Here is a 14,654-nt window from a genome sequence, read left to right as displayed (position 1 = left end):
AGAAAACCCCATGGGTTTTGCAGAAAACATGCAAAAACAACAAATGTGTTTATTAGGCTGTGCCTGGAAATCTGTCGTTACTCTTGAGTGAGCTTTTCCAAGGTACCATGGCTGGCCCGGGGTGGCAGGAGTTTTACTTTGTCGAATGCCAGCTAGGGAGAGCTGCTCTAGATGTTTGTAAACCCCTGTGAATAATATACCTGTTATTTAGATCACAGACAATATATTTTCACACATAGAATTGGTAAACAGATGAGAACTGCATTACCAAGGTCAAGTGTCTCCCCAACACCCACCTCTGTTGTTTCCAGAAGTTTTATCTTAAATGTGCTCTTTGTCAAGAGCATAAATGGATGATTATGGTCTGAATTTTGACTAGAGGAGAGCTGTTATATCTATGGAATTTGCCTGTGTGTTTCAACATCAGTCTACAACTGATTCAGTGGATATACTCTTGGGATTAACCGATAGAATCTAGGCCCCTATCAACTGTATTCTTTTTATCTTGTTATGTTCCTTTTACTGTATGTTGGGATTTGCCTTGAGATGGATGCACTTAAAATATTGAAATACTCAAAAGTAAATACAGCTTTTGTGCCGTAATTTGTTTAACAAATTCACCATGGATTGAGAAATCCCTCTAATAATCCCCAGAAAATATTGTGTCCTGTACACAGTTAGGATGTAGCACTTTCCCCTAACACTTAGTGTGGCTGCATCTTTTCTTTCACCATAAAATTATTTATAAGAATAAATGTGGAAGAGTCATATGGATTTTTGAAATTATATTTAGATATCTGTAGGTTGTTAGTATATGCATACTTACACACACAATTCCTGTTATTTAACAGGTGCTTCTTTAGTAGAACAGTTCCAAAGAACTGTGGTGGTGTTCACCAGCTGTGCTAAAAAAATTAACAACCTCTATAAAAATAATTGTTCCTCTTTATTGAAAAGGAAAACTGTGTCAGTGACCTTACCTTTGTTTTTCCTCCTCGGTGTAGGTTTCTGGTGGAACAGTAAAAGAGCTTGTTGATGCCTTGAGAGAAATGGATTATCCAGAGGCTGTTGGAATAATTCAGAAATCACTGTCTGTTTCATCAAGCCAGTCCAGCCAAGAAATGACAAAAGATGCCAGACCTTCATTAAGTGAATCACCTTCATCACCCATAAAATCACAAACAGGTAAACTGCACCTCTGCCACTCCAATATCTTGCAGATAGGGCTCTTTTCTTTTGGCAGGATGATGAGTGTAGGATGTTTGATGTAGATGTGATCCAAATCCCTTGCCTGGTTGTAGACCCCACTAGGAAACTATATTCTTGTTCTTCAGGTTCTTATTATCCTAAAATATTGTTCTAAATATCTTAGGGAAAGAGCAGTAAAAAAGTATCCATACAAATATGACACTAGGCAACCTGAATTCGGACATTCTGTTCTCTTGATCCTTCTGATTACAAAAGGACTTAGTATACTTAAAAGAAATGGAAAAGGAGTTTTATGAACTGAGATTGAAGGTATATAATTCTGTCATCTCAAAGTTTGGAAGTTCAGTAATATCCTACAAGTATTATTTTATGTAAATTATTTTGTGAGCTAATCACATTACCTACACTATTACTTTTTAAAAGTGGAGACAGAATACATTTGGGCATAACCTTTACTCAGTACTCCTAAAATGCTCTCTTTAGAGAATGATGGGTAGGAGGATTTGGGCCATTTTATTATTTCTAATGCATTTTCAAAGTCAGAAACAAATATTAAAAGTAGCTTGCTAGCAGCGGCTAAACAAATCAAGCCACTTTTTCAGAAACAAATATTTATTCTCTTCTCCTTTTAGTTTTTAAAATAAGCTATTTTTTAATCCAACATTAACATTCTAAGCTCTGAGATATCTTACTGGAGCTAATCAGCTCTGTAGTTGGTTAATGCCTGGATGGAACACTAGACACCCATGCATGTATGCTTTTTAAACTCCTCTGGAGGAATGGAGAATATACAGCTGCAATCCTGTGTGAGGCTATGCAGAGTATAATGCTTTGTATGTGCAGCTGCCATCCCCCTGAAGGCATCTTTCAAGTTTCAGGGGCTATGCAACACCATTTATGACTCAAGAAGGGAGATGGAAAGTGATGAAGCAGTACCAGAAGAAAAAAACCCGAGATTGCTTTCTCTTCAGTCATCAGCAACTGGCTGGAAATCCAGGACATCAGCTTCATCTCTCTTTCCCCTGGCTGCAAAAGTGAATCATCTCCCAGAATCCCCTCTAGCCAGTAAACAGCCATAGAAACACCCCTAGGCTTGGAAGTTGTCTTGGGGGAGTCTTTTGGACATTGCACAAGGAAATACTGAATACCTCTTTGCTCAACATCCAAAAGAAGGCATAACTACACATAACCTAAAGTTATCGACACATATCACCAACAGGATTCCAGCCACAGGACTACCAATATTTTTAAACCATACCAGTATTTGCTAAGAAACTATAAAAGTGTAAAATGTTTATAAATAACGGTTGGCATACTGTTAAGTAGTTATGACAGTGTAAGCAGGATTTAGGATTCATGCTTATAATCATCAAAGATCAAATGTGAGCTCTAAAACCTTTCTTTCCAGCCTGGCACTGTCCAGGTTGCCGCAAATCAGGGCACTGGGAAATGACATCTGCAGTGCTCTCTTGATTGTGGGGCATGTTGGAAGAAGTACTTACAGCAGGACCCCAAGAGGTCTCAGTTGTTCACCATCCACAATCAGGAGACTATGTGCACATAATCTTCCAATGTCCCAATCCACTGTGCCTGAAAAATCTTTCAGTCGGGGCAGTCAGACTGAAACGATGGATTAGGAGGGGAGTGGCACCACCATCAGATCATAATAGTTACATGCAGGATCTTGGCCACCTTTTTTATGTATTTAGGCTGCATTTATAAAAACACTAATTAGGAAGTAAGTTACTTTGGAACTCAGTGGGATTTGCCTCTGAGTAAACGTGCTTAGTATTGCTGTTTAAAATAACACATGAACTGAGAGCATAGGAAAGCATTCTTAGGCCCCATTCTCACTAGCCCATTTGCTCTGGATAGAACTGGGCAGATCTGGTTGCCCCCATACCGAATCCCCCCGGGTAGAAGTTCTCACTACCCTTTGCCTTGATCGATGCAATTTGCCCCTCTGAAGTTCACATTTGCAGTACCGCTTTAAAATGGAGCCTCCTTTGTTGTCAATCAAATTCACTTTTGCTTTCATCAAAGGTGACGTATCCTACAACCACTGGCCAACCAAATGGGTGCTTTCCCCTCCTTTTAAAAAAAACACTGGCAGCCGTGTTCATATATTCTGTCAACTTGTCAAATTTAAAAATCTCCAGGTGTGTGTGTGTGTTGTGTGTATTTGGGTCATTACAGATTATGGCAACCCTAAAATGACCCCATCCTGGGGTTTTCCTGGCAAGATTGGTTCTGAGATTTGCCATTGCCTTTACCCAGAGGCTGAGAGAGTATGACTGCCCCAAAAGTCACCTCATGGGTTTCCACAGCCTTCCCTCTGAATGCCAGCCTCTAACTTCCCCTTCACTTCCAGCCCAGCATTTCCTCCTCTTTGGAACCTGTTCCCTTCCTTGCGCTTCCAGCCCAATGCCACCTCCGAAGCCCTTGCCACACCAGCCGCTTCTTCCCTTCCAGCCCAAAGCATTCACATAATCTGTCACAATAACAACAACAACAACTGTCACTTGCAGGGGAGGCCACCTCAGGATGCCATCTCTGCATCCTCTTTCTTTGCTTTCCCTTCGATTGCCACCCCAGAATGTCTTCTCTCCTTACATACACATATGTAGCAAAAGTATTCACACATTGTATCAATTTGCCAAATTTAAAAGGGAAACATATGTAGCACAAGCATTTGCATATTCTGTCACACACAGACAAAAAATTATTTTTAAAAAATGCCACTTGCCAAGCGACCGGTGTGAGAGGGGAGGCATGTTCTGCCCACGGCCCTCCCTCTGACCTAAATCCCTCCCCTGAACTTGACCCGATCATGACCGGGGCCAAGTTCACATTTGACCGCAGCAGGGAAGAAACGGGTTTTCCAAAAAGAAACTAGAAATCATCCACTTTTGGAAAATCCGCTCTAAGGGGGATTTGCCCGGCATCTGGTGTGCAAGACCCTGATCCTGATGTGTTTAAACCGGTGCCAATGGGACCTTCCCACTTTTAATCCAGGTTACAATTCGGTACAAAAGGTAGTCTGAATGGCCCCTTAATTGCTTGTCCTGGCTTTATCATATTTAAGGGAGAAAAGGAAAATAGTTAATATGTATCTAGACCTTTCTGATGTTGGTGAGTTAAAAATAAGGAATGCCTCCCATAGGGTGCTGAGACCCTAGAAAACACAAGACATATTCTCTACAAAATTGGGAATTGGATGGGAACATTTTAGCATGAGAGCAACCCAAGGGAATTCTTGAGAGCATATGAATATGCCTTGTATTACCCATTAAGTTCAATATTTTAGTGTTCTCAGGCAGAGGTCTTTCCCCTATTTTGACACCAGAATTCCTTTAACCAGTGACTGAACAGGGGAAATTGACCACTGAAAGCATGTTTCTAGTGAGGTATGAGATCTCTGCAAGAGCCTAAAAGGCAATAATAGAAAGCTGTGGATTGCCTTTCCGCACTTGCCTGAAACTACAATGAGATGAGAGACAGAGGACAAGAGTGTGTTAAGAGGATCTTTTGTTCACTTACTGAACATGCTGCAAATTGCTGAATTTTTTTAAAAAATTGAAATAATGACAAATTTCTCCCCTCCTCCAGGTGAACTTTGCAATCTCAAACTCCAAGATACTGAAAGCATTTGTGACAGCGGGGTAGAGATCTCCCTCCGCAAACTTAGCTTTACACATTCGGAGTCTTTCACCAGCAAGTCACCGGTAATGCTTAAGAAGCTGGCCACAGGATATGGACAGGATAATGTGCTGCAAAGCAAAATTGAAGCCACTTAAGATGCTGTGTAAAGTTAATGATCCAGAGTGCACTAAAAAAAAGAGCTCTTTGAAATATACATCCACAGGACCTTTCAACAGTCATTAGCTGGATCCCAGTAAAGAGAGACACTCAAGGATGGACTGAGTGAACTTTGCTTTTTTCCTAAGATCTTCATCTTAAAGGAAATTAACTGCTCTCATGATATTCAGTTAACGTTCATAAGGGACAATGACTGTAGGACAAACTGTGAAGCACAATAATTAAATCAGCAACAATGACCAGGATAAATACTTAAGCCAAAAATAAATGAATGAATAAATAAATAAATAATGTATATTTCTGTAACTATTTAAAACCAGTGTCTATAAAATAATTCAAACTTCAGAATGTTTCCTATTACTGTTTTACCATATTTGTACTGTAAATATTTCAATTTTGATGAATCACTGAAGACAAAAGTGCTTTTTAAATACTCGCTTTTCTTTTTACTTTTATAATAAAATGCAAAATTGAGATCATTTCCAGTGTTTCTTCTGTTCTGAAACATGACATCAGAACCTGTGATGAATTGCTCCCATAGGAATGTAACAATGGTTTTTAAGACAAGTAAACCAACAGTCACATGAGCTATTTTTCCCTTATCAGTCTTCATGAGAAAAACCTAAAGACAAGCTAAATTTTTGCATATTTTTTCAGAGTGATGGAGGTTGTCTGTGGTGAGTCCAAGGCTTGTGTACAAGCCACACCCTTTATAATGAGAAACAAACCTGTTTCTACTTATGAGTCAGTGTCAAACTAGACTATGTATTTAACATATTTTTTGCAGAGGTGCTCCACCAAGTGGTGAAAGACACCTGTATGTCATGCCACATGATTTTCCTCACCAATTCAGCATGCTTTTTGTGTTTGGTCATTAATAGATACTAATCATTGGCTGGCATCCTGCTCAGTAATTACAGTGTTGTATGCCTGATACATCATACTTATAATAATTCACTTTTACAGTTGCATTGTCCCAATAATCAAAAGTGTCTCCCCAAACTTTGAACCATGTGACCTCCTCTCCCACCCCCCCACCCCAAGAGAGGAATTTCCAAAGTGTTGGCGAGCAAGGCACAGTGATTTATTTGGGGGGGGGGGGTTAACATTGGGAGATGTATCTATAGAGACATTGCTATGTCATCATAGCTCTGTCTCCTGATGCAGGAGCTCAGCCATGGGCTTAATTTGCAAATATTGCTATGGCACATAATTCTGAGAAAATCTCATTCTAGGAAAGGAATCAGTGTTTTAAGGTGCCAGACTTACAGAAACTCTGACTTGAATGCTCTTCTTCTAATGAAGAGTTACTGGGTTAGGAAAAGCCAAGGCACTCTTTTCATAACCATTGCCACTTGTATGCTTATCTGTTTCTTGTCCTCTTTTGATGCACAGACACCAAGTGGTACCTGGAATTCTGTGACAACCTGATCATCCTTGTAAAACCTTTCAGTGTTACAAATTTCACCATGCCACCCAGAGAGGAGGGGCAGTTCTCCAAACATACAGAGTGACTCTCAGTTAAATCCACATCCATGGTTTCAACCGCCCAGTTTTAACCAAACTGTGCTTCCTTCCACTGAGTTTTAAAAAACAGGAGTTAAGGATGGGAAGTACAAAAGAAAAGTGGGGTCAGCTCTCTTGTAAATTGGGCACTGGCTGGGTGTATGCATGAATACAATCCCTAGTCTCTTCATGCAGCAGTGTATGTTTCCATCAGAAATATAAATTTTGGTTCTAAATGAGGTTCTCATCAAGCTCTCTTAGCATATGTGTGCATCTCACTCAAAAACAGACTCACTTTAAAAACAGACTCACTCTGTCTAGATTCATTCTTGGCTTCAGTCCACAAAAGAGAGGGGTCCCATGAGGGTAAGAAGCTGGCTTAAGAATGATGTTTAATGGTCCCATTTTGTGCCTATATTGATGCTGAATAATATTATTGCAAGAGCTTTCCATTTCCATTGGTCTTCCTCTCCGCTATTGCAGGGGTTTCCTCAGGAAATGTCTGTCAGTGATGTTAAGCTGAGCGAGTTTTCCAACTCCTTGGCACTAATAGTCTCCCAGGGATAAAACAATATGAGTTTTCTCTTCTCTGTGAGAAGAAAACCATTGTCGCTGAATCTCCCTGCGATGTTCTCAGCATCCAGCCAAACAAACGGAGCAACGGCTGCAGCCTCCAGGAGAAGACGAAAATGATCTCCTTCTTGGATAACAGAAGCCTGAAAGGGGAAAAATATTTTAAAAACTGTTCTATTGTAATCGTTGCCTTTATGGATAATTATTTATAATTGCTTTGGAATTTATGATGTATAATATCCACTTTAATATTTATTCATTCTCACAAGATTACTTGCAAAAAAAGAACTAGCAGCAAGCAAAACCTATAGAGAGCTTCTTGATAATACTATTTCACAATACTAACTACTCTGATGCACTGCCCATTTGATGATGTGGCAAAAATACTCAGTAATTCCTATTTTGTCCACACACACACACCCCACTTCCTGTCCCAAAAAGTATAACCTTGGGTTTTTCTGGGAAAAGGAGGCAGATAAATGTGTAGCAGAGATTAAGTCCATCTGGCCCACTAGAGTCAAGCATTCTTGGAAGATGTCTTTCCAAGTCCTTCCACTGTCGTCTTAACTGGGGATGTTATGTCCCAATTCTGAGACTGCTTTATTCTAGTTATGCTTACCAGTTCTGTTAGCACCCATGAGAAGTCAAGCTTGCATCTTGTCATTCTCAGGTAGCTTATAAAACCATTGGAAAAATGGGACTAGTACCAATCCACATGAAGGAAATACATAATCCATGCAATGTAGTACTGTATCTTCTCCAATAATTCTTACATTTGTAGTTTAACATTTCAAAAAAATAGGAAATTCCCTATGATTGTCCAAGAGAACAAGTTACTACTACTACTACTACTACTATTATTATTATTATTATTATTATTATTATTATTATTATTCTAAAGAACTAGGGAATTCCTCAGAATGTTATGAAGAAAAGGGCGAATGGAAATTTGCAGGGTCATATAGTGAGCCCTTGGTATCCACTGGATTTATGATGGAAATGTAAAGGCACAAATCCTTTGAGTGCTGATTTTTGTGTCTAAATACTCTAAAGGCAGATCCTTTCTGATCTTAGAAGCTAAGCAGGATCAGTTCTAGTTATTACTTTGATGAGAAACCACCAATGAATACCAGGTGCTGTGGGCTATATTTCAGAGGAAGGAACTGGCAAAACCATTTCTGAGTATTCCTCACTTGACAAAACACCGTGAAATTACAGTTGGCCCTCCACATTTATGGATTTGACTTTTGAGGATTTGATTACTTGCAGATTTGGTTAATATGTTCTCTCTAGGAATATCTAGGTCCTCCAGCGTGACTCTGCCAGATGTTAGCCACAGAGTCATGCTGGGAAACCTAGAGATTAATAGAGAAAACACTAATAATAATAATAATAATAATAATAATAAGTTTTATTTATAAACCGCTTTTCCGCAGTGATCAAAGCGGTGTACAGATAAAAATTGCAATAACGGAGTAGATAATACAGAATAACAATTGCAATACATAAATAAAACTTCAATAAAAACATTACAGTTATACAAATTATACAATAAAAACATTACACTCTAGGCATCTGTAGGTCATCCAGAGTGATTCTATGGTCAAGTTCTGACAGATGACCATACAGTTGTGCTGGAGGACCAAGAAATTCCTAGAGAGAGGTTCTCTGAGGTAAAAAACAATTGTGTTTTTTCATTTGTGGTTTTTTCACTTTCACAGGAATCCTGTTCCCATAATCCCAGCAAATGTGGAAGGACCATTGTAATGGTGCCATAAGTAGTCAGGCAACTTGAAGGCACATAAATACACAAGCATGGAACATTACTCATTACAGGGGGCGGGCCCTGCTGCTTACATGAAGCTGTGGATTCTTTAGTCCCATGGCATCCTTCAGTGAGGACAGGAAGTGGTGATTGCTTGGACTGGATAGCTGGCCTTCGCCCTCCATGTAAAAGGTGATGACACAGCTTTGCCTGGTACAGTTTCCACATCTTTTTAAAAGCTCACTGACTGGCTCTTTATAGATGGGTACAGCACTCCTTGCCTTCACAATCACACCCTCTTTTTCCAAGGTACATGCAGGCTCCAGCCTGCTCCAGTCATACAGAATGACCTGTAGGGCACAATAAGAGATCAGTTCAGTAAAACAGTTTGAATGCCTGTTTTTTATTAATGAAGTTCATACGCTCAACTCTTCTGCACACATGTTTAAACCTCTCTTCTTAAAATCAATGGGGTTTAAACATACTAAACTTTGACAGAATCATGGCCTTTATTAAGAGAACAGCACTGCATTTTAAAGTTTACCAGACTTAATATTTACACCCTGATCTTTAAAACTTCACATGTGAAGATCTTTAACAAGGAGGATTATTTGCTCAATATTATGATTGGTTCTGTTTTATTTCATTTCAGGGCTTTAGATAAATGGTGAGGAAAAGATCTTAGCCAAGATCTTGAAGCAAAAATGGAAGAGGTTTTAAGACCTCTTTTGTCCCTAGATTTTTCTTTTTCTTTGCATTCTTTCACTTTTCAAAGAGGAAGGCTTAGTGGTTTTAGCTTGGTAGTGGCAGCAAAGCTTGGGCTGTTGCCATCCTTCCTTGCCAGAGACAAGGAGAAGGGAAATGGCAGCCAGGGTTTTGTTGCCATGATACAAGCTTTGAAAAAGAAATTTTGAAAAAGAAGCAGGGATAACTGTGTGGGAGGTAAGAAGCTTCCAAACACTCGTTTGTTACTGTGTGCTTTCAAATTGTTTCTGACTTATGGTGACCCCTAAGGCAAACCTATACAGGGTTGTCTTGGCAAGATTTGTTACAAAAGTGTGTGTGTGTGTGTGTGTGTGTGTGTGTGTGTTGCATTTGCATTCCTCTTAGGCAGAGAGAATGTGACATGCCCATGGTCACCCAGTGGGTTTTCATGGCCAAGGACTTTGAACCCTGGTCTCCAGAGTCATAGACCATCCCCAAAGCACTACACCACACTGGCTCTCAGTCACTGGCCTCAACTAAATCAATGTTGGCTGGTAGATGAAGGAGGATGAGAGCAAGCACTGGATTACAACTCTGGAGAACAAGGTTCAATTCCACTTGGCCATGAAACCCACTAGGTGATCTCAGGAAAGTCACATGCTCTCAACCTCAGGGGAAGGCAATGGCACACCTCCTCTGAACAAATCTTGCCAAGAAAACTCTATGATACGGTCACCTTAGGGTCCCTATAAGCTGAAAATAAATTGAAGGCACACAACAAAAACAACAGATGAAGAAGGGGGCAGCCACTCACCCTTCAAAAAGACAATGGTGAGAAGCAGCCAGGATTAGTGAAGAATCATAAACCAAAGAAGAGTCAAGAAAAAAAGTCAAAGTTGAGTAGCTAATGTATGAAGTTCCTTACAATGCAGCTGCAATAGCAGATAAAAGAGAACTGAGGAATGGGAACCATACTGAGCATGTGCTGGATGGGCAGGGGAGTTTAATCAAAGAGATCTAGCTGTAGAAATTTCCAAAGACAATCTGCGAAGTGAAGAGAATCCTATATGTGTAAGTCATAGAGACCACAGAAAGGAAAAAACACAACCCCCAATATATCCATTGTTGCATTGTAAACACAAGACAATGAGCAGAGATGTGTCCAGCTGTTTTCCCGCAGATGGATGAGCTGTGTCAGGCATCTGTAGAGATCTCTGGCTTTCCTTGTGAGCTCTCTGCAGATGACACCCTGGTAGAGCATGCAGCTACAAAAAAATCCCCTCACTCTCCAACAACACAGAAATGGCTACACTGGGGGGGGGCATGTTGCTTACAAGGTGGGTTGGGGGGATTTTGGTTGTTGCATGGTTGGAACAGAATTCCAATCTACACAAAACCCATCAAAGTGACTTACAATGGCGTAAGTCCAATTTACACCATCATAATTCATTAACAGGATGTCAGCCAATGTTTTTCCCTTCAAAAATACTGTTTTAGTCAAATGAAAATTTAATAAAACAATTAAAACATGCTGCATTAATCAACTAACTTTCTTTTCAAAAACTGGGTGCCTAGCCTACTATGTTTCCTCTTTCAAAATTCATTCCAACTCTGACTTCAATCAGGATGCAAAGTGGACTTACTCTGAGTGTCACCTTTTGGTCTGAATGAAGATCTGAGATACCATATATGTAGAGGACACCTTTATCCTCATGTGCCACAGGTAATAAAGGGGCGAAGAAGTGCTGGGCAAAATAATGTAGCATTTTCCACTTGCCGCCATATTCTAAGAAGGTTGACAAAAGGCAAAAATGTTAGCCCAGCTCGCCATATTTCTTTTCTTCAGTCAAAGGAAAGCCAGGGTCTGGTTTACTTTTATGCTAGTGAAATAGCCAATTGCAGGGATGGGTCCCAATCTGGACCCCTGGGCTTTCTCAAATAAACACACCTGATCTGTATGACACAATTGTCAGGTAGTTGCCTAGCTTTTGTACATTTCCCCCCATTTTCTTCTAAGAAATGCCTCTCCTAAGGCTTTGCTACTGGTGGTAAGAATTTTAAACTTGAATACAATGGTATTTTTGGTCCCAACTTTTTGCCTTTGCTCCTGTCCTTCACTTAAACATAGCCCACATAAACTTCTCTTAAGCTGCATTTAACCTTTGGGATGAAGCAGTTGCCATGCTCTTGCCTTGTCAGGGTCCCTATGTGTTGTAGATATGTGTTAGAGATCCCACAATGCATATGAGAAAAAGTGCTACACACAGACAGCCACATCTGTATATATACTCAACTGATGTTATAATTTATCTCAAAGGCAGATGGCAGGATTGCTGAAATTCAAGCTGTTGAAATGCTGCATTTCAAGCAATGGATTTCAGAATAAGAAGGGATGCATTGGCACAGAGATAAGGAAGAGATCAGATCCCTGGTTTTTAAAGAATGCCATGAAGCACTTCTCACTGAAAGGGAGAGTCATGGCATCCATCTCTCTTTCCACTGTGGGACAAGCATTAAATTAATCGGACCATACATGAAGCCATTATTTTTTCCTGTCCATAACACAATCATGTGTCCAACAGCTATTATTCTCTCTAACAGATGCTGGTTTCAGTAGATGATGTAAACACTATGGTGTGAGTAAAATAATAATCTCTTGAAGAAAAATGTGCAGTCTATGGTATTGCAATGTGACATTAAGTGGAGGGAGATTCAAAGAACAATGTCTGCAATTTGCTATTCTTCCCTCTAAAAGACATGGTGAACAGGGACTGCAACTCACTGATTCAGAAGCTGCCACCCAGAACATGAGAGATTATGGGAATTAAAGCAAACAGTAGGAGAGAACAGACAGCAAGTCCCCATGCCATGAGATTAGCTAAAATTACTGCTATTGGGCTTTTTCTCCCCTAAATCATTTTTTGTACATTAGGCATTCCATCAGGTCATGGTATAACATGTGGTAAGAATTGGTGCCTGCATTTGTTTATTTTGCTTTGTTTCCTTTTCTGGTTCTTTCTTTTTATTTTTATTTTATCTTCTTCTTCTTCTTCTTCTTCTTCTTCTTCTGTGGACTGTGAAGAAAGCCCTTTGAGAGCATTGGCAAAAGGGGGGAATATGTGAGAAAGGGTCTTCTTAGTGGGTGCTCCCAAGTTGTAAAATCCCTTTCAAGAGAAGCCAGTTTGGCCTATTCTGTCTTATTCTCTTGCTGGCAAACAAAGACTTTACGGTTTTGGTGGATCTTTGATTAAGAAACAGGCTTTTAACTGGTAGGTAGGTGTGGCTATTTTTGCCTATTAATTCATTAATACATAATTTCTTTAATTAAGTTTTAATATTAAAACTTATTGTGCTTTTATTTTTATCTGTTTTTGTTAACTGTTATCTGCATTGTGAGCCGCCTTAAGTCCCAGTTTTCAGAGAAATCAAATATTTATCAATGTAGCAAATAAATAAACAAGTTAAGTTGTCCTGACTCACCTAGTACTTCAACCACCTTCACCTTCCTGAATCTAACAATCACAGAGTCTAACCATGCTATTTTTTGGTTGTGCGCGCACACAAACACACACACACACACACACACACACACACACACTCATAAACAAACATAAACACACAAAATTTTCTTTGATCCTAACCAGGATGGATTGTGGGCTTTGTTTTAAGGAAATCCAGATATTTAGGGTGGGAGAAACAGCCCTGAGAAATGAAGCCCGAGGGCAGGGAACCGTCTAACTAAAAAGATTGTATGTACAGCGCTGTGTAAATTTACAGCGCTTCATAAATAAAGGTTAATAATAATAATAAAAAGTCATGGTTTTGGCCCTGAAACTGACTCTGATACTCACTTGTTCCCCTGCAGTAAGAAGGAGTAGTGAGATTGCAATAATGTCCACTTTCTAACATGGTCAGTCACTGATCACGGGGGACTTCCTTTGTGGATGCAATCACCGAGACCATAGGTGATGCCTCTAAGGCACTGTATCACTGAAATCCACTGTTAGAAATTAGTGGAGAAATGAGAAGCGAAACCCCAACAATATGCAAGACATTCTCAGTCAAGTACTAGTTTAATTGGCATCTCTTAATTTTTCAACGATTATTTAACAACTTTCTGGAAGAAGAGATTGTTTAAATCAAACAAACCATAAGATCTGGTAGCCTTTGGTAAGGATAATTCTTAGACTTAGGGTCCATTCACACTACACAGTTATATTGCTATGATGCCACTTTAACTATCATAGCAACTTTCCGTAGAATTCTGAGATTGGCAGTTTAGGGAGGGCCATTTAAAAGTCTCAGCCAGAGTATACTAGGGCCTCAACAAACTACAAAGCCCAGGATTCACCAGGTAGTTGGAAGCAGAATCATAGCTCTGTAATTGTATAGTGCAGTGGTTCCCGAAACGGTGGGGTGGCAGAAAAAGAGGAAGACCACATGTCAGAAGGTTAGACTCAATAAGAGAGAGCATGGGCCTGAAACTACAGGACCTAAGCAGAGCAGAGGGGGTCTTGGAGATGCATCATCTACAGGGCTGACTCGAAGTCAGTTAACAGTAAAAACAAGGCTGTTATGAAGAGAAAAATAGTAAAAGTGGGGAGGCCACACTGAGCTGCTTCAATGTAAGACAGGATATGCATACAATGAAAATAAATACACATGCAAATACTGCCATAAAACTTGTTTTTCAAGGGAGCCCAGTTACTCATGATGCATTGACCTAAGAAGACTTACCCAAAGAAGACCAGGAAGGGCCCTGCCAGATATCATTGAGTTGCCAATATAGTGCGCCCATGGTCCGTCCCTCTCCATTGACAATTTCACTTTGGCTGCGACGATAGAACTCTGTTTCAGATTTTGTGCACTGAGCCTGCATAATCTAATTCCACAAAAAACAAATTGAGGTAGGGGATAGGGGTAAGAGAGAGAGAGAGAGAGAGAGAGAGAGAGAGAGAGAGAGAGAGAGAAATTTATCAGTATTCAAGAACTTACAGAATTGTAACTGTTGTAAAAAAAATAAGTACTCTTCAACCACCCATTTCAACCACTTATACAAAACAAAAACAAAAACAAA

The 14,654-nt window shown here is 39.8% G+C and overlaps 2 protein-coding genes across 2 annotated transcripts in view; one reads left to right on the top strand and one right to left on the bottom strand.

Annotated features, from left to right (window-relative positions):
* Positions 1 to 5,006, top strand: part of NFKB1 (nuclear factor kappa B subunit 1) — a 74,425-nt gene extending 69,419 nt beyond the window's left edge. Inside the window, exons 23-24 of the mRNA XM_089526055.1 lie at positions 1,005 to 1,185; positions 4,819 to 5,006. Coding sequence (XP_089382181.1) covers positions 1,005 to 1,185; positions 4,819 to 5,006 — 369 coding nt within the window. The remainder of the gene's footprint in view (positions 1 to 1,004; positions 1,186 to 4,818) is intronic.
* Positions 5,007 to 5,448: 442 nt separating this feature from the next.
* The window catches only part of MANBA (mannosidase beta), a 69,729-nt gene continuing 60,523 nt past the window's right edge, over positions 5,449 to 14,654 (bottom strand). The window contains exons 14-17 of the mRNA XM_089526054.1: positions 14,315 to 14,459; positions 11,221 to 11,363; positions 8,965 to 9,222; positions 5,449 to 7,250 (exon numbers count right to left, since the gene is read on the bottom strand). Coding sequence (XP_089382180.1) covers positions 7,026 to 7,250; positions 8,965 to 9,222; positions 11,221 to 11,363; positions 14,315 to 14,459 — 771 coding nt within the window. The 3' untranslated portion in view covers positions 5,449 to 7,025. The remainder of the gene's footprint in view (positions 7,251 to 8,964; positions 9,223 to 11,220; positions 11,364 to 14,314; positions 14,460 to 14,654) is intronic.

Source organism: Sceloporus occidentalis, unplaced genomic scaffold (genome assembly GCF_023333645.1).
Source record: "Sceloporus occidentalis isolate IW3139 unplaced genomic scaffold, rSceOcc1.0.p SCAF_5, whole genome shotgun sequence".
NCBI classification, from domain to species: domain Eukaryota; kingdom Metazoa; phylum Chordata; class Lepidosauria; order Squamata; family Phrynosomatidae; genus Sceloporus; species Sceloporus occidentalis.
The sequence above is the reverse complement of the archived record's forward strand: the minus strand, read 5'-3'. Positions and strand labels throughout refer to the sequence as shown.